This window comes from Pomacea canaliculata, linkage group LG3, assembly GCF_003073045.1.
Source record: "Pomacea canaliculata isolate SZHN2017 linkage group LG3, ASM307304v1, whole genome shotgun sequence".
In the NCBI taxonomy this organism is placed as follows: Eukaryota; Metazoa; Mollusca; class Gastropoda; order Architaenioglossa; family Ampullariidae; genus Pomacea; species Pomacea canaliculata.
The window spans coordinates 12,629,049-12,654,606 of NC_037592.1; the positions used below are offsets into that span (position 1 = coordinate 12,629,049).

Here is a 25,558-nt window from a genome sequence, read left to right on the forward strand (position 1 = left end):
CTGTTTACCTCTACTAGCCACGTCAATAGAACAAAAATTTTTCCTTTGTTTAAGGTAAGTACGAAATTTCTCTGTTTCATTGCTGCCCTAAATGATTGGGAGGACCTGGAGACGCAACCCATGATTAATTAACAGTAAAGTAACATGTTGGGAGGATGTCTGTAAGGTGGACCAGAGAATCTTTGAGTGTATGTTCTGAAAGCTGGCTGGTCATCTGCTATCCTGGTCACGTGGGCGCTTGTCTGTCTGCTGATGGATGCCAGGGAGACCTACTCATGGCGTCAGGACCCACGTGATAGCACACGTGATGGTTCTCGCTCATAGTAAGGGACATGTGTTACAACTGCCTAACCATATTGAGTCTTTTGAGACAGCTTTCCCCTCTTCGTCATCAGGAGGACCTTTTCGTGTGACATAAGAGGAGAGAACTACAATTACAGCAACAGTGCTGACATGATGGCCCAGTCTTGGTCGGACATGGTCTATAAATGGCGCCCACGTATGATGATACACTCTTGTCGCATCATTTGATTTGACCACATTGGACAAATCTCGATACGACCACAAACCTTTTGTGTAAATGTACACATAATAAATTTATTAGTAAATGTGGATGTAATCACAAATTTACTATTAAACTGGATTTTCGTAGAAAATATGGATCACATATATACTGGAGAGATGTGCGTGTGGCAAGGGAAGTAACAAGTGAGGCACTAAGACGATCCATAGAGAACTACAGAATTCCACTGATTCACAATAATAAATGAATAACTATTTTTGGATTACAGTTATTAAAAATATGTAGTTGTACAAGTATTTCAATCGGTTTAAGGTTTGATCCACTTCATCATTGCCAGCCTTAACATAAAGACAGTTGCCTTCCATGTAGACAGTCGCTCAACTCCTTCACATTCTTTCTTTATCTTTCACAGCAGACATTGCATGATTAAAATTATGACTTTGACCATAATGTACGCTGGCACATTAACTTGTATATTATCTTTTTATTTTCGTTTTCTGTTTCTCTCAACCCTGCCCAGCCCTGTCGATTCATTTCGAAAACTTAAGAAAACCTCTTATACTCAATTAAAATCACAATACGGTCACGAAATAAATGTTTTTGTTGACAATTGCAAAATGCAGTGGTGGCCAACCTTATCTTGCCCGAGGACTGCACTGGACATGATATAAAATCCCGCGGGACAGAACATGGGGAGGTTTTCTCCAGGTATCCCAGTTTCCGTCTCTCTCTCCTCACATTGTGAGAAATCGCCGTACGGTGGAAGCACTTTCATATTAAATAAACCAACTAACCGTGGCTGGTGGTTTTGCCAGAATCATATGTCGTTAAAAATGAAACTTTGTTATGGCTAGTTAAATTGAGTGGGCCGGATGAGGCGCCTTCATAGACCGTAGATTGAGCACCTCTGGCATAATGGTAGCAAAGAATGATAAAAATTTTGCTTCTAATTTGCAATTTTATTTTAATCTCGTTTTAAACAAAAATAAGACAGACAGATAGACAGGCAGACAACTCTTGTCACCATGACTGTGGGAAAAAAGTCACCAGATGACAATAATATGCATCCGATATCCATTTTTGATAAAAGCAAACTTTGCCATGTAAACTGTCAAAGATAAGAAAGCTCGCAAGCTGCCGCACAGGTTACAATATTCATACATAACAGCAGTAGCCTAGTACTGAGCATCATTTGAAAGCTGCTGACAAAGACGGGGGCTCTCCTGACCTCATCGCTACACAGAGAAAACAATAACACAGTTTTAAACATTTAGATAATGAATTGTTAATTGCTATCGATAATGTTAAGCCAAAAATTTGTTACTCTTAGAATTTAGTCGATTCATTATTCTCAGTCATTTGACCCATTTTAGTGCTGCTTCTATTATTGTTTCTTCTTTTCTTGACTTATGTTGCCAATAATTTGCACTCCCTGTGAGAGGACTTGTACTAAGAGGTACACGTTGACACCAAGGACAGAAGTCGTCGTTCTCAAAGGAGGAGAAGGTCTGCTGAGTTCATCACACTCCAAAGAACCAGAGAACTTTGCTTGAAGGTGGAACAGTCGTCGGAGACACCACGTGTTTGTCCCTGGACTGGGACAGTGCTCGACTCTGTGTCTCCGGGAGAGCAGTCGTCACTCTCTGACGACGGACAGGCGGAGCAACACTTTCGAGGGAAAGTCATCGGAGTGTCGTGATTGTCAGCTGGAGTATTGGTCTCCTCAACAACAAACGTGGCCTCACAAAACAGTACGAGAACAGCTGTAACATCCAGAAGCCAAGTTAATGTGTGTATGCATGTGAGAGTAACAGGCAGTAATAACGAGAGGTAACAGCACTGTACTAGTGGAAGTACGATTTACACGAATAGTACTGTGGCACCTTTTAGGCTAGTCGTTTTGTGTGTATTTTCATGTTTTTTATGTTAAATAAACCCTTTTATTGCTATAATTTAAATCACACGTCGTTGAGTCTTGTGTTTGGGGAACAGCAGCGGTGGGGTCTCGTTGTTCCCCGGTGCCTGTGTTCACGCTTTGGCTTAAAAACAAGAAATATTGCGACAATAATTGCGACAATGTTTAATTATTGCCTAGTCAAGTTCAAAGTTTTATATTTGCTGTAGCTGAGAAGCCCACTATAACGTTTGGTGTCTTTTGTACCTGTTAATGGAAGTTAGTGTATTCGAGTGAAGTCCCTAAGCATCTACCACATAAAGCAAACAGCGGGTCACGAGATACGGACATCTACTGTGGGTGGATGCAGGGCAAACTAATCACCCCCTGCAACAATATACTGTCTGGAACTACAACCTTATTTGTCGATATCATAAATCCATGTATTCTTATCCAATGACTCTGCGATTATACATCTACCTTCATCAATCATCTACTTATTCTCGCCGATCCACCATTCCTCATCTACAATCTTTATCAATAATCAGCCTATGTATATCGAACAGTCCATCCCTAATGATTGATTCATCTTAATCTGTTTCTCCCAATATTCTCGTTTAGTTGACAGCGATTGTTGTAGATTTACCGATTATGTACCCTCAAATATATCAATAGTTTCGTCTATTTCCTTTGGATATAGCCATCCCTGTCCATTTGTGACATAAGAGGAGATAACTACAACTACATCCCTGTCCATTTATCCATGATCGAGACTTATCCAATTTCAACGACCCGTGTACTTTTTATTGCGACCTTTCATTATCCACTAAAACTCTAATACGCAAAAAGACTAAAATAAAACTGTTCTGAAGGGATACATTATTTCATATGTCAAGAATGTATATTTATATACTAGTAAAAGATCTGTACCTTACCGTCAAGACCAGTTGTTGTTGCGAGGTGTATTTAAACAAAGTATTTCTTTCACGTAGCACAATATCAATTTGAATCCTCACGAATAAAATGTCGTTGCGATGCTTATTGTTAGAGTTACAGAGATATTTCTGTAAAACTTACTAAAAGACAGTGTAAGTGATCACTAGGAGTCTACAGAGAATTTGACTCGTGAGGCATCACTAATAAAAAATGTTCTTCCGCTGCAGACACTGTGTACATATTCTCTAAACTTTGACCCCATGATGTAGTACACACAGAAATGGACTGAGGACCGGACTCCGCGACACGTGTGAACAACATACCAGAGTGCAAAGTTTAGAGTAAAGTACATACTGGTGGAATTTAACTCTTGTAGGAGAAGAGAAAATATCGCAACACCAATGTTGGGTAACCCACAGATGAGAAAGAGAACAGAGGTCCCGATCAACATACGGGTTACTGCCATCTCTTTACTCGACATACTAGTACCGAGATGTTCAGTCTTCTGTGTCCCAGTCGTCACGTTTGTCATCGACCTTCTCTGTTTGACAGCTGCTTGTAGTTTGATGGCGGTAATGGTAGTGCACATCCCTATGACGATGTAGAAAGTTACAGGTATCACCGTGGAGTAGATAATGATGTCAAAAATGTCTGTGATTTTCTTGTTCTCCATATAGTACCTGTTAAATGATAAAAAAGGTATTTCACCAAGTATTCTTTTACTGTACTTACGTTTGATTATATTACCAATATTTTCCTTATTATAATTTTTAGTCAATAATAATTTGTTTTCTACTTTTAGACTTACTTTGTCACTGTCAGGAAGTACTTGGTGATGTTAGCAGTCGAATCGTACATGGAGCCGATGGTGTGTTTGGGAACCACGATAACCAACATCCCTGCCATCAGCACGACACAGCAGACGACAACAATGGCGGTCATGGTGGACGTCTTCAGCAGCCGCTTGGCGTGGAGGGGACTGACGACACAGAAACAGCGCTCACAGGCGATGACAGCCGACAGGAACTGAGAGGCCCACTCGGCGCTGATTACACCTAAATTAGCAAAATATGCAATCTTTTGATGTTTATAACTAACTCGAAAATAGATCGTATTTATTGGTAAATTATTGTACGTTAAGAATATTGTCAAAATATTTAATAAGCTTGTATGTCATGATTGTCTAAGACTCAGAAAAAAAATTCTTTTAAGTTAAGAGGCATTGACTTTCTAACATTTCTAATACCTACAAAAAAAAAAAAAAAAAAAAAAAAAAAAAGACGATAGCTAAAGGTACATCACAAGCACTCACCCCCTAAATAGGTTATTATGAACCAGCTGTTTGCATTAAAGTGTTTTCTCACTCGGTCCTCGACATACAACAGAAGCAGGATGACGACGTTGACGAGGTCAGCCAGCGCCAGGAGGAAGAGACAGACGTTGATTCTCTCTCCAAGACCCTGTCTGTAGAACACCATGGCGCTCACCACGTTGCCAGGGATTCCCAGGAACAGTAGAAAGGGAATCATGAGCCAGCACATGGCCGCCACGATGAACTCATAAATCTTGACAGGACAAAGAAACAATTTCGCGAAGTGAGGAATAAGATAAAATAAAAGATAATTACGTCAGTTAACAATAATTATGTCAAAATATAACACCAAATTTTAAACATGATGTTATTGTTGTCATTGTTGTTGTCTTACTTCAGCAGATAGAATGCTCGACTCATTGGCGGTCAACTTTAAATTTGTGGTTGTGAACCAACTCTCACTGGAGTTTTCCCAAGGTTCCAGATCCATTGATTTGTTGTCCAACACGGGTTCCATACCAGCCAGTGTTGTTGCATAAAAAGACAACCCCAAAGATGTCCGATACTTTTACTACACAAAGTGTTCTCCCCATAAACTAATATTTAGTGCAGATACGGCGATGGTCCCAGTCATACTCAACCTAACGCTTTAGCCGTTAAATGATCTGAACAAGTGTTTGTAACCAACAATGAATCCCATCAGCTGGTTTTTTGTAGCTTGAGGCAAACTGTTACCACAGTCAAATGTAGGGATGTGAACTACTATCGCCTTTATCTGCTTCTTGTAAGTTAATATTTCAGTTAATGATAAAGAGAAAACGCTATAACTATCGCTTGAATAATAAAAAAAATATTTTAAGGAAGGCGGAGTTAGTAAATACTAAAACACCATTTAGCGATTGATCCGTTAAGTATAAAGAAATGTCACGAGACTGGTGGTAAAGCACGTTTTACTGTGAATATTAGTTGATTCCTGTAAGAACATTCAATTATAGAGGTATTTGTACAAGGAGAAAATTTCAAGGAGCAGACTTTTTTTTAAAAAAATCTCAATTAAAACAAAATAATTTCCTGTCGGAGAAGTATACTTCGACAAATATGTTTTGCAGCAACTACGATTGTAGGCAATTTTTTTTTTACAGCTAAAGGTAAAAACTGAATTGGAAAATAGCAGCAGGCTTTATTAACTGAAATGGTGGGATATGTAAAATTAATTAGATAATATGTGTGTATATATACAGTGTTGCATTAATGGGCACGATGTGTGTGGGTACGTGCGCGCGTCTGTTTTCTTGTGCACACGATCGTTCATAAGCATGACATTTAGTTACTCGGTAGCCTTCGTGCTCCGTGAACAAAGCTCATCATGTCTTCTACTAGGGAGCTCGTGTGATTCATAGCATTTCATTTGTTTCATACACTGTTGGTCTGTTCGATCTTCTCTGTAGTTCTGCCTTCTGACGGCAAATGTAACCGTTTACCTCTACTAGCCACGTCGTTAGGAAAACCTTTCCTTTTGTTCGAGGTAAGAAATAAATTTCGCTATGTTTCATTGCCTCCCTGAAGTGTTGTTAGAACCTGGAGACACGACTTATGATTTGGTAACAGTAGTAATTATTAGTAGCAAGAGTGGTAGTGTTAGTGATATTTGTATTCGTATTCGTATTGGTAGCGGTAGTGGTAGTGGTAATAATAATAAGAACACTAATGTGAACTTACAACGCGCAACATCAGGACCAATGATAAATAAAAGATAACAGCCAGTGGACAGTGAGGTAGGTATAGGTACCCTGAGCAACATAAAGATGAGGTACAAGAGTAGAATGTAAGGCGATAAAGAAAGATATGAAGGGATGTAGATACTAGAAACAGTGTAAGATGGAACCGTTACATGATGGTTAGCATGACAGTATTGCCAGGGAGTTAAGATAGTATTTCAGGGACAGTACTTTGTGAACAGATATGTTTTCAGAAAGCATTTGAATGTAGCCTTTGAGTCCGAGTGGCAAATGTGATGAGAAAGAGAGTTCCACTGCTTACCAGTACAGAGGGAGGACGTCCGTTGCCCGTATGTAACTGTCTTTGTGGGAGGGAGGATAGAATGTGAGGATAGAATGCGGGGGTCTCATGAGGAGCGAATGTTTCGGGCAGGAGTATGGACAGACAAGAATTCGGGGAAGTAGTGGGGGAAGGAGCCTTCAAAGAATACATGGCATAAAGTTGAGAGCTTGTGGTCTATTCTAGCTTCAACTGGTAGCCAATGAATGAAGAAGTGGTGTGACATGTTCACATCAGCGAGTCCGAAAAACGAGACGAGCAGCTGAGTTCTGACTTTCTGTAGCTTGTGGATGAGGTACTGTGGACAGCCAGCAAGAAGACAGTTTCAGTAGTCTAGACAGAACAAATGAGCAGATGAGAATTTTGGTTGTTGAGATGGACAGAGCTATTTGAGTTCATTGTTCACATTTTTTTCGTTAAGCACAAAGGCGTGGCAATAGGAAAAAAGACTTTAATTTGTTATTACGTATAAAATACATGTATTGTGACAAATGTATTATAAAAAGTAAATAAATCTTCGTCTGACAAAAGCCAACTCCGATCGGTCTGCACAAGTTGATCAAACTATCTTGAGACCAAACAAAAACTTTCAGGTTGTTATGACTGACATCCGCTCTTTACATATAGTACAGTTGTATTTCTTCTGCTTGAGAAAGGGTTACAGTTATTAGTCAATTAAGGTGTCAAAATAAAAGTAAAATACGTGAGGCACACATTTGTTTTCTGGGAGTAGGGGTGGGGTTTGTTCTAAGCATGTGATGGTTATCCTCCCTCCGTGTTGTCTGTGTGTGCGTGTGTGTGCGTGTTTGTGCGTGTGCGTGTGTGTGCTCATGGTAATGTACTTCTTTCAAAAAGAACATTCTTGAAAGAAATTTCTTTTACCACAAAATACGAATTTCTTATCTATTATCAGCTTCGTAAGACAGCTGTTAAAGAGTGGATCGTTAAAATCGTTTTCAATGAATGCTACTAAGAACCTGCACTTCATAACAAACTGTTTTTGTCCTTCTGTTACATTTTGTCTTTTGTTCAACGCGTTTCTCACACTATACATCAAACAATGCGCAAATAAAAACAACTAACACCGGAATATATAGTGAACGCACTGACAGATAGTATTCACAGTCATGAGAAATTTAAACACAATGATACAGTAATAAGTAGCATTATAGAAAACTGGCTAACAACAACAACAACAACAACAACAACAACAACAACAACAATAAATGATGATGTGAGCTTGTATAGTTTACACACCGCCTGAAGACAGGCTCACAACGCTTAACAAACACAAAATCAGAAAGAATCGTGCGGCTCTTTCAAAGCAGGTATCGGGAGACTTTGTTGTTGATCAGCTGGATGAAATCTTCTCTAAAAACCAAGATGGTAATTTGGTACAATTAAAATTTACCGCTCCTAAAGAGATTGTTTCTTCCATGGCGAACGGCAATCATCGGTAGTAGCGATGACCGCGATGTTGGGTAAAGACGACGACAAAGTTTAAAAGTCAGAGATTATATGTCAATGTTTGTCTGTTGGAGTACATCTTTATTAGAGACAAAGACCGGGATCTGTTCAGAGGTCGTAAACACAAGTTTATCAACTATATCATGAAGAGACTGCCTTTTTAAACCACATAAAGATGCGTTTTCTCACAAATACATACTCAGCCTACTAATGCCAAAGGTGAGTTATAATATTATTCCTAAAAAAAATACAGCACAGGACAAAGACAAAAAAAACTTTTCTGTGCAGAATACTATAAAATAAGTACTAAGTATATGTAACCCATCACATCTGTTCCTCACTCATGTATCGTTTAAGGTTGTCTAAATAAGTAGACAGAAACTGTGTACATATTCTCTAAACTTTGACCCCATGATGTAGTACACACAGAAATGGACTGACGAGCGGACTCCGCGAGACATGTGGACAAAATACCAAAGTGCAATGTTTAGAGTAAGGTACAACCTGGTGGAATTGAACTCCTGTAGGAGAAGAGAAAAGATCTGAATACCAATAGTGGGCATCACACAGATGAGAAAGAGAACAGATGTCCCGATCAACATCCGGGTTACTGCCATCTCTTTACTCGACATACTAGTACCGAGATGTTCAGTCTTCTGTGTCCCAGTCGTCACGTTTGTCATCGACTTTCTCTGTTTGACAGCTGCTTGTAGTTTGATGGTGGTAATGGAGGTGCAGATTAATATGGCGATGAAGAAAATTATTGGTAGCACCGTGGAGTAGATAATTATGTCGAAAATGTCGATTATTTTCTTGTTATCCATATAGTACCTGAGAAATGAAAAACTTTTATTTTGTTAATATACAATTATTTTCAAACTTTACCTATGGAATGCCTTCTACATGGCATATATACGTTCAAAGTAATAATATAGGCTTTACGAAATGTGGTTACAGCAAAGCACACATACATTATATTTATCTTTAAACATACGTTGAAGTAAAATATAAAACAATGGGAACCTACGCAAACAATAGGTACGCTGTTTTCCAAATGACCAAGTTTCATTATGCCTAATGACAAGAATGAACAAAGAAACATGAAAAGTATCTAATTAAAAAAAAATATTGGACGTTGATTTTCGGCTAAGACTGTTTTAAACAATTCTTCTCAGTGATGTAACTCGTCCTATTTTGTTAAGGAAAAATCTTACTTTAGGACGTTACAGGTGTCATGCCAAATGTTCAACTACTCTGGATTTCTTTTACCTTTTTCTCGAACTGTGTCTTTTAGATCAAGCCTTAAAACCGATAAGATATTTTAAGAAATATTTTGCATAATCAAAGTTACTATTCTATCTGTTCCTTAATTCATCATCCATGCACCTTTAGTCATTGTCCTCTCTTTGCTTACGCTTATGTTCATCCTATCGATGACTGTCGGTTCGTTTGTAGTCTTTCGTGTGTAGCGCATTGAGTTCGAGTCCATACAGGAGAAAGTACTCTGCAAAACATACTAATATTTATGACCAGTTCTCTTACTTTGTAACTGTAAAGTAAGACTTCGTAATGTTTGCAGTCCGATCGTAGATAAAGCCGACGGTGTGTTTGGGAACGACGATAACAAACATCCCTGCCATCAGCACGACACAGCAGACGACAACAATGGCGGTCATGGTGGACGTCTTCAGCAGCCGCTTGGCGTGGAGGGGACTGACGACACAGAAACAGCGCTCACAGGCGATGACAGCCGACAGCAACTGAGAGGCCCACTCGGCGCTGGTTAAACCTACATCAGTGAAAATACACAGTCCTCTGATGTTTAGTACCCATTAAGTGGAATATATCGTGTTCCTTTATAAATCATTGTTTGCCAATAAGACGAGTATATCTAATAGGCTGTACGACCCACAAAAGAGAACGTTCTGTCTAGTCAAAGGGCTTTGACATTGTAAGTGCTACGTCACTAAACAATAAATAGTAAATAATAATCACTATCACTTACCTCCCAACCAGATTGCTATGAACCAGGTGTCTGGACTAACATGTTTCCTAACTCGGTCCTCGACATACATAAGGAACAGGATGAGGACGCTGACGAGGTCAGCCAGCGCCAGGAGGAAGAGACAGACGTTGATTCTCTCTCCAAGACCCTGTCTGTAGAACACCATGACGCTCACCACGTTGCCAGGGATTCCCAGGAACAGCAGAAACGGAATCATGAACCAGCAGATGACCGCCATGAGGATCTCATAAATCTTGACAAGAGAAAAGTACAGGTCAGGCGCCACCAATGAGTGGAAATATTTCAAAAAAGACACAAGTGGTAATGAATTAAAAAATAAAATAGGCTAACCTAGGAATAGGAAAAAAAGAAATCACTAGTGTAGTTGAGGATTGGTTTACTTCATTTGTATTGTTTTGCTCAAAATTAAAAAAAAAACACATTTTTTTTCTTGGTTTGAAACTTAAAGGGGGTCAAGGACATGGACAAGCGAGATAATCTATTTACAAACAACAAGAACAAATGAGTGAATGTTAAAGACAAATCCAAAATCAGACATTAAGAAGCACTGTACTCTGTTATGGTAGTGTTTTTATTTTTGTACAGCACATTGAGTCTGTTCTATAATAGAGATATGCGCTATATAAATATGCTTATTATTATTTAAATGCTATTTAACATCAAGCAAACTCACACGAGAGGCTCAAAAGGAGTTTGCGAAGATTTGAATTAGGAGAATTAAAGAAAGGCACAAAAGAAAGCACAGAATATGCTCCACTAACCTGAGTTTAACGGCAAGAAAATTAATTTGTTTCTTATTCTTTTTTCAAAAGTATGATGACACGGTAGAGAAAAGTCTGCGAAAGTGTTTACAAGCACAAAACAAGAATTCACAAATCAACAACTAAAAACACTGTATTGCAGTCATTACGAGATAATAGTTATAAAGCGAAATGCGTTTCATTAGCTCAGATATAAGCATGACTAAGTACTTAGCCACATGTAATGAACATTTAATATTATGTTCAATGTAATACAATATTTACTGTTGTCTTACTTCAGCAGATAAAATGCTTGATTCATCTTCATATACCATTGAACCTATGGTTGTGACCAGACTGTCCCTGATGTCTTTCCGTGGTGGCGGATCCGTTGAACTAATATCTAACATGAGTTCCATATGTCAGTCCACGTTTTGTATAAAAGACAACCACAATGTGTGTATGAGACTTTCGGCACAGTCTTCTCCATATAAAATAATGATTGTTTCAGATACTGCGTTCGCCCAGTCATACATAACCCAACACTTCAGACGTGAATGAGCTGGACAGTGTTTTTCAGCAAGAAGGAATCCTACCAGGTGCTCTCTTATAGCTTCAGACAAATTGTCACAACAATCAAAGATCGGGATGTGAGCTGCTTCTTAAATAAACGATGCATCAGTTCACCATAAAGAGCAAATACAGTAACTGTTGCTGGTATAATTATTTACCAACGGAGTTAGTAAATACGAAAATTCATGCAGCGATTGATCCGTAAATATGGAGAAATATCACGAGAGTAGTTTTACAGAAGTTTTTCGTGTGCACATATGTTGAGTACCGTAGAAACATTTACTTAAAAAGGTTATTGTATAAATAGAAACTGTCAAAGTATGGGTTTTTTAAATCTCAGTCATGACAAATCAGTATGATTTCAAAATATTAATTCTTCCATAAACACAATTTGCAGCATTTATGATTGTAGACATTTCTACAGCGAAAGTAATATATCTATAAAATAGCATCAGATTTTAATAACTGAAATTAGTGAACGTAAGAAATAATAAGAAGGGCGTAAGTGTGTGCGTGTGCGTGTGCGTGTACGTGTGCGTGTGCTTGGTATTTAATTAGTTCGGGTATATTTGTCGCTCCGCTCACCCTTTCGTCTTCTAGGGAGTCTATTTCAGAAAAAGAGCTTCCTACGCTTTCTCTTGTGTAATATTTTTCTGTACAGCCACTGCTACCCTGAAGTGTTGTGAAGAACTGGTGTAGGACGGTAAGATAACAGTAAAGTAATACTTTGAGAGTATAACCATGGGATGATTTTTACTCCTCCCTTTCCATGTCGGGGTGTGTGTGTGCGCACGCGCTCGCGCTAATGTAGGTCTGTAAATAACAGTTTTGAAATCTTTTGTATCTGGAAACAGACTGTTGACTATGTGACCACTTGAAAAGTTCCACACCCTAGTTTACGAAAAGGACAAATATTGTCACTTAATTGACAACAGATTCAACAGACTGCTGCATGGTTGTCTGTCAAAAACTCAGAAGATTTTAGTGGCGCCAGTGTTGCTTGTATACAGAGCGCTGCACTCTGTGGAGTTTGTATGTGGGATGATGATGTGCATTGAAGGTTTGAAACTGCTGGACTGTGCTGAACGGGTGAATGATATTAGACATTGTAATTGTTCGTCATCAGCTTAAATATTGTAACAAAATTCACAATGCGGATCTTTTATTGTGTTATTCTTATTCTCATCTGATCACCGAGATAAATAAATCACACCCTCTTCAGAAAACTTTAAAGCGCTGGAGACATGGTTGTGACTCCTTGGGTTGGACAACCCTCAGATGTGGGCCCCTGTCACTGGAGCTGCTCCCCAGGTTACCATGCTTCGGGTCTCCAATGCGGATCTCGGTGAGCAGTAAGTCTGAAAATACCTATTCTTCTCGGAATATTTGCATAGTCTCCTCTTGATTGATTACAGTGTAGATATTCACTGCTGACATCACGAAGTCACTAAAGCATTTGGTTACAATCCTGGACTTAGCGATGGTCTTTTGGGACAGGTTTTCACTCTTCTTTGCCAATCTGTTAGTTACTTCGCTGTGAAGAATATTGTAGCAGAGGGGATGAACCTTACTGCTGTATGATCAATGAACAGTTGACAGCTTTACAGGACAGGTTTGCACTGTTGAGGAGAACTTCTAAGACTGATAAAGAGTAAGAGAAAATGTCGCTATTGTTTGCTCTCCAAAATAGCAAAATGTCTCTCATTCCTATTCATTGCAAACATTTTATTGTTTGTATTAGTTACGCCTGAAGCCCCAAAACGCTATCTGTGTAAAAGACTGGAAACTTTGTAAAATGAAGGATTTTAAAAATTATCTGTTAAGTTAGAATGGCGACATACTTTTAGGCTTGGTGTTTTTGGGGCTTATCGTTAAGCTCAATGGCAGGAGATTTGAAAGCTGGCGTATATAAAAACCTAATATAACCTATTTTACAGTAAACTACAAGAGCAACACATGACCTGTAAGACTCAGGCATATTCTTTGTACCTTTTATATGCATATATGTGTGGGAGGCGGTCTGGGAGAAAAAAAGACCTTGAGTACAATACCGTGGATGACCTGTTTTTGATGAGCTACATGATGTGAAAAGACTGTGCTACATTTGCTACATATGCTTATGAGCTATTTATGGGTGTTTTATATGTGTTTCTCTTAAGTAAAAAGATGAAAACAAAAGACTTCAAATTCACGAAAAACGATTAGACACTTTCATTAACCTCGACTACTAGAACTTGTCTCCAACATTTGTTTTGTGCACCCTGTTAACAATTATGGATTCTCTGTCTCCTGAGAGTTTTCCTTTATCTTGTTGTTGTAGGTCTTCGTACGATAGAGAAGAGCACGTGGCGAGATGCAAGCATGCATGTTGTCATCACTGTCAATGTACTCGTCAACACGGAGACTAAAGACTAAAGTGAATCCAGCCCTATCCATGTCATGGATGGCGGAACCGCACAAAGATGTAGTTTCCACAGGCACATATTGCTCCATACACAATAAGAACAAGAAAAAAAGTACTTTATTTAATTTGGCTTTGCTGTAGAGTACATGTACTTTCTTATCGATGATAATTAGGATAATATTTATCACGATGATGACACTAAAATTAAAACTACCAGAGCAACTAAAAGACTATTAAAGTAAAATTAAAAGAAAAAAGCCGATCATGTGTCAAAACAAAATGCAGACTACTAACATTCCTACTTCCTCCACAATTTAGACCGAGGCAGAGAGAAATATAATGATCATTTCGTCTTCCTATGTTTAGTGAACACCAAATTACTGGATGGGTTTCTTTGAGGAATTCACTCGACAAAATACAATATGGAGGGTTTGTAATACAGCATGTGACAACCCGTGATTTTATCACATTTGTTAGTAAATGGTTTCTCTTCATCTCAAAATTTCGAGCAGGGATGATTTAAAGAATGAACATCTCTCATTAGGACTGTCTTGTCATTTCCATACCCTTTCCCCTAGAGGAATACAGGGGTGCATTTTATTTTTCTAAGTGCAGAATACAGTTTTCCGAATTCTGAGGGAAAATACTTTCTGAAATAGTGGTTCGTCTTTATCACTACATCATTTTGATTTAAAAATATCGCATCGTGAAGACGTGTGTGGTTAACATTTCATTTAACAAGTCTTCTTTGTTGTTCTGCTGGATTAAATCTTTTTTTTATCGAACTAAATGTTGATTTGACAGTTATTAACATGTACAGGTAGTACAGGCAGTGTTTCTTCAATAGAAGAGTAATGAATAGTTTTGTAGTAATGACAACTTGAGAAAGCGTTTTGGCATCAGGTAGATAAGGATGCCGCTGATTCAAATGATATTTTGAAAATATCGCATCGTAAACATGTTTGTGGTTAACCTAACGATAAAAACTGGCCCAATCAATGGAAACCAAAATAACAAACAAATGAACCAGAAATACACAAAATCTGGCGACCTGCCTCCCTCAATCCTGTAAGGGTAAGGGACACTACTCCAAAACATATTGTTGTTTACATTATAACGACTTCACACACTTTTATTGAAGTCACTATCCGTATCTATCGATGGAGTTTTGTAATCAATTTTTCATCTACTTCCGATCGTCTTATATGTTTGTAATTGTTACCAATTATTTATTTTCGGTGACAATGCAATGTTAATCTAGTTCCAGCAGTAACATTTTTCTTAATTTGGAAATTTAAAAACATTTCAGAACATATGCAGAATTACGGGAGATATGAAACTGATGATCTGCGACTAGTAGACTGTAGATATCTCCCTTGATAGGAAGGGAAATAAGTCACAAAGAAAAAAGAAAGACGTTGATAACAGAATTCAAACCTCCAATAATTCTTTCCATTGGATGATTGATTAAAAATAAGAACAGCAACAAAAAAACTACATACAACTATTAATCTGACCTACAAGAAGGGGAAAATGTCACAAAGCAAAAACATCGATCACACAATTCAAACATGCAATAATTCTTTCCCCTTGATGATGGCATTGCATCACCACCTTCGCCCCTTCCCCTCACGCAAAAAAATAAATAAAAAGAAAACCTCCATGCAAACATAAAACTAAAAACGTTAGGGGCGTGGCCAAACAACCCTCACATACAGGACCGTGTGTGTACATGTTTGCTGTTCAATTCTTGTTCGTGTCACACAAGGGCGCGAGTACTGTGCACATCGTTTCTCAACATTTTTGTGTGCGCACCATGCTCTTAGTTGGCCCAGCGGCAAAAAAAAAAAAAAGAAAAGAAAAGAAAAGAAAAGACAAGAAAAGACAGGAAAAGACAGGAAAAGACAAGAAAAGAAAAGAAAAGAAAAGAAAAGAACTAAAACAGCTAAAATACCGTTTAATTGTCTCGTTATCATCTCCGTGTAATATTTTTTCTGGTGTGTCTCTCTATCCGTTCTCGTAGAAGTTCGGTCCGACAAAGAGACAGTTGGCACGGTCGGTATGTAGCTAGTGAGGTTAGCAATGACAGTACCCAGATAAGAGGAATATTTTGGGTCAGCATGGGTCAACATTGTACAAAAACACGCCGATACTAAATCCAGTAAATATTTTACATCAGGATTGGCTAACATTTGTACTTTTAGTAAAGTCTCAATATACTGGTATAACATCTGTAATTTTGAGACCTGGAATAATATGTTGTGTATTTCAGCAAAATATTTCTTTCTCATAGAACCATAGACGACAGCGATGCATTGAATTTTACTTTCTTGCGATTTTACTACTGAAACTTTTCGTTCTATTTTCTCCCAGTCCACAGACAGAAACTGTGTACATGCTCTCTGAACTTTGACCCCATAATGTAATACACACAGAAATGGACTGAGGAGCGGACTCCGCGACACATGCTAGCAAAATACCACACCACAAAAATTATATTAGTCAAGTACATGCTGATGGAATTGAATACTTGCAGGAAAAGAGAAACAATCTGAATACCAATAGTGGGCATCACACAGATGAGAAAGAGAACAGAGGTCCCGATCAACATCCGGGTTACTGCCACCTCTTTACTCGATATACTAGTACCGAGATGCTGAGTCCTTTTTGCCTCAGTCGTCACGTATATCATCGCCTTTCTCTGTTTGACAGCTGCTTGTAGTTTCACGGAGGTAACGGAGGTGCAGATCGCTATGGTAATAAAGAAAGTGATTGGTAGTACCGTAGAGTAGATAATGATGTCGAAAATGTCGATGATTTTCCTGTTATCCATGTAGTACCTAAAAATAGAAAATCTATTTCTTCAAGTACTCTTTTACTGTACTTACGAATATTTTGAGTAATTTTTAACTTGGGAAAAGTGTTAGCTACTTTCAGACTTGACCGACTGAATTCTCAAAACCCATCTCTATAAGACATGTCTCGCGTATCAAGGTCGTATTCTACCCAATAGTCAGATCTTTATCTAGGTGTATTTTGCCATGGTGTTATCTGTTATCTATGCTTATAATCATTATATGGCTGATAGTCGGTTTGTTTGTAGTCTCTAGTGTGCAGTGCACTGAGATCGTGTCCACACAGAAAATGCATTTTACAAATCATTTTGTGATGTGACCAATAACCTTACTTTGTTACTGTAAGGAAAGACTTTGTGATGTTGGCAGACGGATCGTACATAAAACTGATTTCGTGTTTGGAAATCACGATAACACACATCCCTGCCACCAGCACGACACAGCAGACGACAACAATGGCGGTCATGGTGGACGTCTTCAGCAGCCGCTTGGCGTGGAGGGGACTGACGACACAGAAACAGCGCTCACAGGCGATGACAGCCGACAGGAATTGAGAAACCCACTCTCCGCTGGTTAAACCTACATCAGTAACGATGCACAATCCTTGAATTTTCATAACTCATTAGCTAACGAGACATCATGCTTAGTAATAAACCACTGTACGTTTGGAAGATGATTTAAAGGCTTGTATATCTTTGATTATTGCAGTCTGAGAGACTCACTAAAACTGATGTCTGTCAAGTCATACGGCAGTGATTTTTAAAAAATTTCTCCGACTCACTAGCAAAACATGCAATGAGAAGGAAATATTGCAAAGACCCACCTTCAAAATAAATTGTAAACCAGGTGTCTCGATTAACATGTTTCCTCACTCGTTCCTCACAATACACAAGGCAGAGCAGGACGACGTTGACGAGGTCAGCCAGCGCCAGGAGGAAGAGACAGACGTTGATTCTCTCTCCAAGACCCTGTCTGTAGAACACCATGGCGCTCACCACGTTGCCAGGGATTCCCAGGAACAGAAGAAAGGGAATCATGAGCCAGCACATGGCCGCCATGAGGATCTCATAAATCTTGATAGGACAAAATTAATGTCAGTTTCACGTAAAAGGTCTTAAATTTGACTTAATGTTAGAGTGTGGAAAACTTAGTTCTCTTTGATTATTGGATTCTCATATACTTTTAAATAGTTTATCAAATAAAGCCAACAAACTCTATCAGATCACCGACCTGCTGTCGCTGTCAAGAAGGAGAAAAGATAAAAATCCACACACATATCAGTTTGTGTGGAAACCAAGTTCATATTTCTCCGATCTATTGCTTCATGGAATACAGAATTCATGACTAATGAAATAGAAGATAAAATGATGAGTGAACTTAGTGATAGGAGGAAAAGAAGAAGGAAAAGAACACATTAAATAAGTGCAGTACCGATTTGATTATTTGGCTGAAAATCGAACAGATGTTTTTTATTTTGCTCTTCCTTTGAAACGTACGAGGTCAGAGACAGGAACAAGCAGGTAAAGCTATTTATAAACAAACAAAAAAAAGACAGGAAGTTACAAACATATACAACAAAAGACATAAAAAAACAACAACATTGTACTCCGTCATTCTTGTGTACTTCAAGATAATAAATATGTTTCAAAATAATGCAGTGCGATTGAACAGAAAGAGAAAAGCCTGCGAAAGTAAAATAAATAACGAAATGCGTTTAATTAGCTTAGAAATAATACATCACATACATGACTAAGTACTGTGTAATATGTAAATTGACTTTCTTAGCTAGCGGTAGATCATTTAAGTTATTGTTGTCTTACTTCATCAGACAGAATGTTTGACTCACTCAACAGACTGTCCCTGAAGTCTTCCCATGGTTCCAAAGTCGTGGAATTGCTGTCTAACACAGGGTACATAGCTGTCTTGTGTTGTCACGTAGACAAACACAAAGTATGCATGATACTTTCAGAATACAAAGTCCGCTTAAAACAACGTTAATTATAATTGTATTAATTATACACAGTAACACTTAAGATGGTAATGATCTTAATAATTATTTGTCACCGGGAATGAATCCTATCAACTGGTTTTTATAGCCTGAGGCAAATCATCAACACAGTGAAAGATGAGGATGCCAGCTACTATCGCCTTTATCTGATTTTTGTAAATGAAAAAACAAAACAAAAACACACCAGTTAATCACAAAATAGAAACACAGTAACTATTGCTGGTATAATTAAGAAATATTTTACGGGAGGCGGAGTTAGTAGCTAGGCAAATCCCATGTAGAGATGGATCCGTTGAATATGGAGAAATGTCAGGAGAGAAGTTTTAAAGCACCTTTTCTTGTGCACGTACGTTGATTGCTGGTTGTTGTACAAGAAGAAACAAGAAAAGTATGGCCGTGGTGTTTTTAATCTGTCATAACAAACTAATTCATGTCGAACATGTATACTTTTACAATTTTCAACACTAATGATTGCAGACATTTTTAATAAGTAAAAAAAAATCCGACTTTATTATCTGAAATAGATGGATATGGAAATTAAAAAAAATAATTTGTTTGTGTGTGTGTAAGGTAAAGAAGATTCTTCTTTTTCTTTATCTTGTGCTGCTACTTTAAGGTGCTGTGAGGAGCTGGAGACGGTGACAGGAAGGTCAACCTTCGTTAGCCAGTTACATCATGATTTTAAAACGCTGCATTGTAAACACGTGTGTGATGAACATTTTTTTGCAGATAACGGAAACCTTCTTCGTTGTTCTCTTGGATTTCTTGTTTTGAACAGTTTTGATATCAGGGTCGTAAGGTCAATGTTTCGTCGGTGGGAGAACACATCAATCGCTACTGAGGCGAAGTGTAGACCAAATGGTCAAGAGAATGAATGGATGTATGCAATCAGAATACAAAAAACTGTATTAGATAGAAAACAGGTAAACTGCGACTAGTAAACTGTAGTTATCTCTCTTGATAGGAAGGGGAAAAAGTCAGAAAAAAGAAAGAAATTGATAACAGAATCCAGACATGCAGTAATTCTCTCCATTGGATGATTGTATTGAAAATAAGAACAGCAGCAAAAAAAAGAAAAAAAAAAAAAAAAAAAAAAAATAAAAAACATAAAACTATTAATCTGACCTACAAAAAGGGGAAAAATTTCACAAAGAAAAAATATCAATAACTCCCAACAAACATAAAAGTAAAGACGCAACGCTTTAGGGGCGGAGCAAAGTAAGCCTGACATACAGGACCGTGTGTGTACATCTTTGCTGTCATATTCCTGCGAGTGTCACACACGTAGGGAGTACTGTGCACATGATTACCCGACATTTGTGTACGGACCCTGCTCTTGGTGGCCCAGCAGCAAAAAATAACTAAAGACGCTTAAATACCGTTTAACTGTCTCGTTATTATCTACCTTCACTATTGTTGCTTATGTGTCTCTCTATCCGTTCTCGTAAAAGCTCAGCGGCCCGGTGGCGCAACGGTTAGCGCCTGTCACCAATACAGTGAAGGTTGGCTGCCCAGAGTTCATTTCTCGTCTCGGGCACGCTGTTCTTTCTCTGCACGTGGCATCTGTTTACAGGGCTGGCTACTTGCCGTAATATAGCCTGAGTTGCTGGCACGGCGTAAAACACAAATACCCCCCCCCCCTCGTAAAAGCTCAGTCCAACAAAGAGACAATTGGCACTGTCGGTATTTAGCTAGTGAGGCTAGTAATGACAGTATCCAGATGAGAGGAATATATTGGGTCAACATTGTACAATAATATGCCGATACTAAATCCGGTATATATTTTACATCACGACTGGCTAACATTTGTACTTTTAGTAAAGTCTCAATATACTAGTACAAAATCTGTAATTTTTGAGTCCTGGAATGATATATGTTGTGTATTTTTTTCCAATATTTTATACAAAAACAAATCAGTTCTAGCAATACAGGTGTTACCGACCAGTCCGTGACTCCGTGTTTTCCAGATTATTTTAACCCCTTTGAGACTTACGGACTGCGAGTGTACGTTGAATGTGTGGGAGAATGATTAGGAACACTAGATGGGAAAGAGTTAGAAGTGACTCGAAAGTACACGGTAAGCCTTGTTCAACAATAGGTTTTTGGCGGGAACGAGGTTGATAGTGGATAGTGGATATCAGACCCGGGATAATGAAGGAAGAAAACGTGCTTGAGTCACAGAATGTAAATCTCCCTAGCTGATATTACATAGTAGAGCAGAGGGAGTGTGTGGCACAGTACTAACCCCTTGTGGATTAACATCGACTAGACGAAGTATCACATTTTTTTCTGTTATTGCTTGTGGAATTATAATAGAACTCATGTAGGTTTCAAAGTACCTCTGCTGTGACCCCGGAAGCCGCCTGACCGACACGGAAAGTGTAGAATTTTAATTCTCACTGTTTTTGCTTTTGAAAGCACAGTACAGTGTGATATCTCATGCTTACCTCTTTGGTTTGTTTCATGGCAGGGTGAGTATACTTTTTTTTTCTTATTATTTTACAAATCAGAAAAATTTACAGATCACTTTTAACAATACAGGACTCAAATTGGTTTTTCTATTCTGAAAGTCATGCCAGTGTGAGATCTCATGCTTACCTCTTCTTTAGTTTGTTGTCAGAAGACCAAGCTTCAGAAATGGTTTAAAACATCTTAAGTCAGAGTATGTAAGTATACTTAAAATATACTGGATTCATTGTTTACAAAAATTTATGCAAAAACACCGAAGTTCTAAAAGTATAGGATTTCAATGTCAGAGATACACAGATATTTCTATTAAACTAACCGAAAGGCATTGTAAGTGAAAACTGTTTGAGAGTGCACTAACAGTTTGATTCTCTTGCCACGTCACTAAATAGTCTTCGCTCGACGTTCCACTAGTTCACAGACAGAAACGCGTGTACATGCTCTCTGAACTTTGACCCCATAATGTAATACACACAGAAATGGACTGAGGAGCGGACTCCGCGACACATGTAGATAATATACCACAGCGAAATGTTGAGAGTAAAGTACAAGCTGGTGGAATTTAACTCCTGTACGAGAAGAGAAAAGATCTGAACACCAATATTGGGCATCACACAGATGAGAAAGAGAACAGATATCCCGATCAACATCCGGGTTACTGCCACCTCTTTACTCGACATACTAGTACCGAGATGTTCAGTCTTCTGTGTCCCAGTCGTCACGTTTGTCATCGACTTTCTCTGTTTGACAGCTGCTTGTAGTTTGATGGCGGTAATGGTGGTGCATATCGCTATGGTTATAAAGAAAGTGATTGGTAGTATCGTAGAGTAGATCATGATGTCAAAAATGTCGGTGATTTTTTTGTTATCCATATAGTACCTGAAATGATAAAGAAAGGTATTCATAAAGTAGTCTTTTACTGTACTCACATTTTAAATTTTATTTCTCACATTACAAATGTTTTGTCGTACGTTAAAGGTAAAGATAGTAAACGAGAAACAAGGTAACAAAAGTTATTTGGTGTGTTGACAATAGAAAGTATAGGACGGAAAATCCTTCTTCATAGGTTTGTCGCGTATCGTCACAAAATGTACTGAGAGACAAAATACCTTTCTGTACATTAAAAATTACGAAACGTTATTACATATACTATTACTTTGTTAAGAAGTCTTTAAGACTTTTCTCTAAAATGTATTAAATTTGTCTTCAAAGATGGAATCAAAACTAATTTGTTGAAAAATATCTTGCATAATCTAAATTACCGTTCCTTCCACTTCTCAATCTGGTTTTTGACTCCTTTGTTCCTTGTACGTTTAACAATCGGTTTGTTCCTATTCATTGGTGTGCAGCGCATTCAGTTCGAATTAACACATGATAAATGTTCTTTACATATTTTACTTTTGCTATTTTGTGATGGGACCAAAACCCTTACTGTGTCACTGCCAGGAAGGACCTGGTGATGTTGGCAGACGGATCGTGCATAAAACCGACGGTGAGCTTAGAAGTAATAATAAAACACATCCCTGCCATCAACACGACACAGCAGACGACAACAATGGCGGTCATGGTGGACGTCTTCAGCAGCCGCTTGGCGTGGAGGGGACTGACGACACAGAAACAGCGCTCACAGGCGATGACAGCCGACAGGAAGTGAGAGGCCCACTCGACGCTTCTTACACCTACATCAGTAACATCAGTAACGATACACAGGCCTTTGATATCTATAACTCTTTAACTGGAAAAAATTATGCTTAGTCGAAAATCGTCATTCGTTACAATCATGAAAGTTATTTATTTGTCGAACTATTTATTTACCTGAAATGGTCAGTTGCATTTAGAAAATTCATAGAGAAAGAAGGAATTTCTAAAACGTTTCGAAAACTCTGTCAGAAAGAAAGCGATAGATAAGAATTGTCAACACTCACTCCCCAAATAGATTGCTATGAACCAGGTGTCTGGACTGACATGCTTCCTCACTCGGTTCTCGACATACAACAGAAGCAGGATGACGACGTTGACGAGGTCAGCCAGCGCCAGGAGGAAGAGACAGACGTTGATTCTCTCTCCAAGACCCTGTCTGTAGAACACCATGGCGCTCACCACGTTGCCAGGGATTCCCAGGAACAGAAGAATAGGAATACTGAGCCAGCAGGTGACCGCCATGAGGATCTCATAAATCTTGATGAGACAAAAGAAGAGGTCTGTGTGTGAGCGTAGAGACGTAAAATGAAAAGAAGTTACAATAGTCACTTGTTAGTGTATTTAACATCCAGGGCAACGAATTTAAATTGGGTCAGGAATGTTGCTAGTTCTTTTCTTATTTCTGATAACATAATTAAGACATAATATAAACAATTTGTGTACTTAAGTTACAGTGTAAGTAGCTCGTCATATAAAGCCAACAAACTGTATCATTGACCTGCTGTCACTATCAGGAAAAAGAAACGAGATGTAACTAAACACATAGATCAACATGTGTTTAAGGCAAGTAACGGGAATCGTTTCAAAAAAAAAAAAAAAAAATCTAAGCCTCACCCATAGTTGAGAAAAGTCAAAGTTGTGATAGCACACTACAAATCTTATTGAAAATAGAAAATCTAATACAAGTTTCTATTTTACTTTGTTGCACGTGAGGCTCATTAAAGATGAAAGGTAGTCCAACATATCTAGAAATGGACAGAACAGAGGCACGAGCAGTCATAAAATATCTGCAAAAGAAAGGTATGACACCCAAGGAAATCCATGAGGACACTTGCTGAGGACTCCCCTTCCTGAGCAACTGTGAAGAAGTGGGCTGCTGAATTCAATCATGACAGGGTCAGCACAGAAGATGTCCCTCGGTCTGATAGTCCAAGAACCTCAGTCATTGATGAAAAACAAAAACAAATAGGAAGGAACAATGCATAAGAATAAACACAACTGCAGGAATCAGTCAAGTCAAAGCTCAGAGGGAAGCTGAGGGCAGGTCTTGCTTAAGGTTAACGCGCCCGTTCACTTTGCTCAGGTTGCAGTATCTCAAACAATCAACTGTGGCCTTACCATCCCCCTCACTCACTATACTTAGCTCCGTCTGACTTTTACCATTTTCCTAAACTCATACCCAAACGACGTGGTCGTAATTTTGGAAACGATGATGACGTCATATGTACTGTGGAGGAGTTTTTGATGGTCCAGGATGCCACCTTCTTCCATAATGGGATTGCAATACTTCAGCATCGTTAGACCAGCTGCATTGATGTCAAGGAGGACTAAATAAAATAAGTGTGAAAAACTGTCTTGTTTCTTCAACTCCTTCTGGGTGAGGCTTAGAACATTTTGAACGACCCTCGTGATATTGCTGCCATGTCGGTTACTGAACCTTTCCGTTTTCGAGATACTCTCGTGAACAAATATCATACGCAGAAAGCAGCCTACAAAATAGACAGTAGGATGATGCGTGAAAACATTTAAACTGCGATAACAGCTGATGAAAGATCTGGAAACAGTAATATTGAGGTTCATGGCGCCCTAACAATGTTCTCGTCTTTAGGTTTCTGGGGCTAGTTGTAGGCTGTCATGAGATAATAGTCTTACACCGAGCTTTTCTACTGCCCTGTTTGATTAGCTTAGACGTCACATAAATGACTAAGTACAAAGCCACGTGTAATACTGAACTTCCCATCCTGTGATATATTATATATCTTATTGTTGTCTTACTTCAGGAGATAGAATGTTTGATTCACTATCAGAAAGTGTTGAATTTGAGGGTGTGTATACACCGTCAGTGTAGTACTCCCATCGTTCCACATTCGTTAAATTGATGGTTAACAAGGATTCTATTTCTTTCATTATAAGACATCCACGATGTGTGTCTGAGACTGTTAACACACAAAGTCCTCTCCACTTAAAATGATTTTTTTCCAGATACTGGGTGTGGCCCCAGTCGTACTTGCATGACACTCAAGATGCTAACCACAGTCTAAGATAAGGACGTGAGCTGTTATCGAATTTTTCTTTTGCTCTTAAATTTATAAGATACATCAGTTGATCAAAAAGAACAAACACAGTAACTATTGCGTGTATAATTAAACAATATTTGTAGAGAGGTGTAGTCGGTAAATACTAACCTCCCTTGTAGTGATTGATCCGCTAAATGTGTAGAAATGTCACGAGACTAGTTTTAGAGGACGTTTTTCTGTGGACATACGTTGATAAAGGAATATTTAATTGCAGAGGTTGTTGCAAAAGGAGGAACTGTCGAAGTGTGACTTTGTTTAATCTCAGTCCTGTCTAATTCATTTCAAAGATGTATACTTT

General features: G+C 38.4%; 2 protein-coding genes and 1 long non-coding RNA gene across 3 annotated transcripts; all 3 read right to left on the reverse strand.

Moving 5' to 3' along the window:
- Positions 1-4,265: 4,265 nt before the first annotated feature.
- On the reverse strand, positions 4,266-5,081 carry LOC112560776. Its single transcript, XR_003098583.1, has 3 exons — positions 5,060-5,081; positions 4,666-4,918; positions 4,266-4,408 (listed from the first exon to the last, which is right to left on the reverse strand). It is a non-coding gene; the product is annotated as an uncharacterized LOC112560776 (long non-coding RNA).
- Positions 5,082-9,439: 4,358 nt separating this feature from the next.
- On the reverse strand, positions 9,440-10,433 carry LOC112558888. Its single transcript, XM_025229633.1, has 3 exons — positions 10,196-10,433; positions 9,820-9,979; positions 9,440-9,491 (listed from the first exon to the last, which is right to left on the reverse strand). Exons 1-3 carry the CDS (start codon positions 10,431-10,433, stop codon positions 9,440-9,442), a joined length of 450 nt encoding a protein of 149 aa, XP_025085418.1.
- Positions 10,434-22,690: 12,257 nt separating this feature from the next.
- Positions 22,691-23,425, reverse strand: LOC112558889 (putative G-protein coupled receptor F59B2.13). The gene is made up of 2 exons (XM_025229634.1): positions 23,188-23,425; positions 22,691-22,941 (listed from the first exon to the last, which is right to left on the reverse strand). The coding sequence occupies exons 1-2, from the start codon at positions 23,423-23,425 to the stop codon at positions 22,691-22,693; spliced, it is 489 nt and encodes a 162-aa protein (XP_025085419.1).
- Between the last annotated feature and the right edge of the window lie 2,133 nt (positions 23,426-25,558).

Bases quoted from the DNA above. Each gene is read 5' to 3' on its own strand.
- LOC112558888 (XM_025229633.1), bottom strand. From the start codon at position 10,433: ATGGCGGTCATCTGCTGGTTCATGATTCCGTTTCTGCTGTTCCTGGGA. The intron at 9,980-10,195 runs GTAAGTGATAGT...TCACTGATGTAG, and splicing joins CATAGCAATCTGGTTGGGAG to GTTTAACCAGCGCCGAGTGG. The intron at 9,492-9,819 runs GTTTGTTATCGT...ATCGGTTTTAAG, and splicing joins GTCGTGCTGATGGCAGGGAT to GCTTGATCTAAAAGACACAG.
- LOC112558889 (XM_025229634.1), bottom strand. From the start codon at position 23,425: ATGGCGGTCACCTGCTGGCTCAGTATTCCTATTCTTCTGTTCCTGGGA. The intron at 22,942-23,187 runs GTGAGTGTTGAC...TTACTGATGTAG, and splicing joins CATAGCAATCTATTTGGGGA to GTGTAAGAAGCGTCGAGTGG.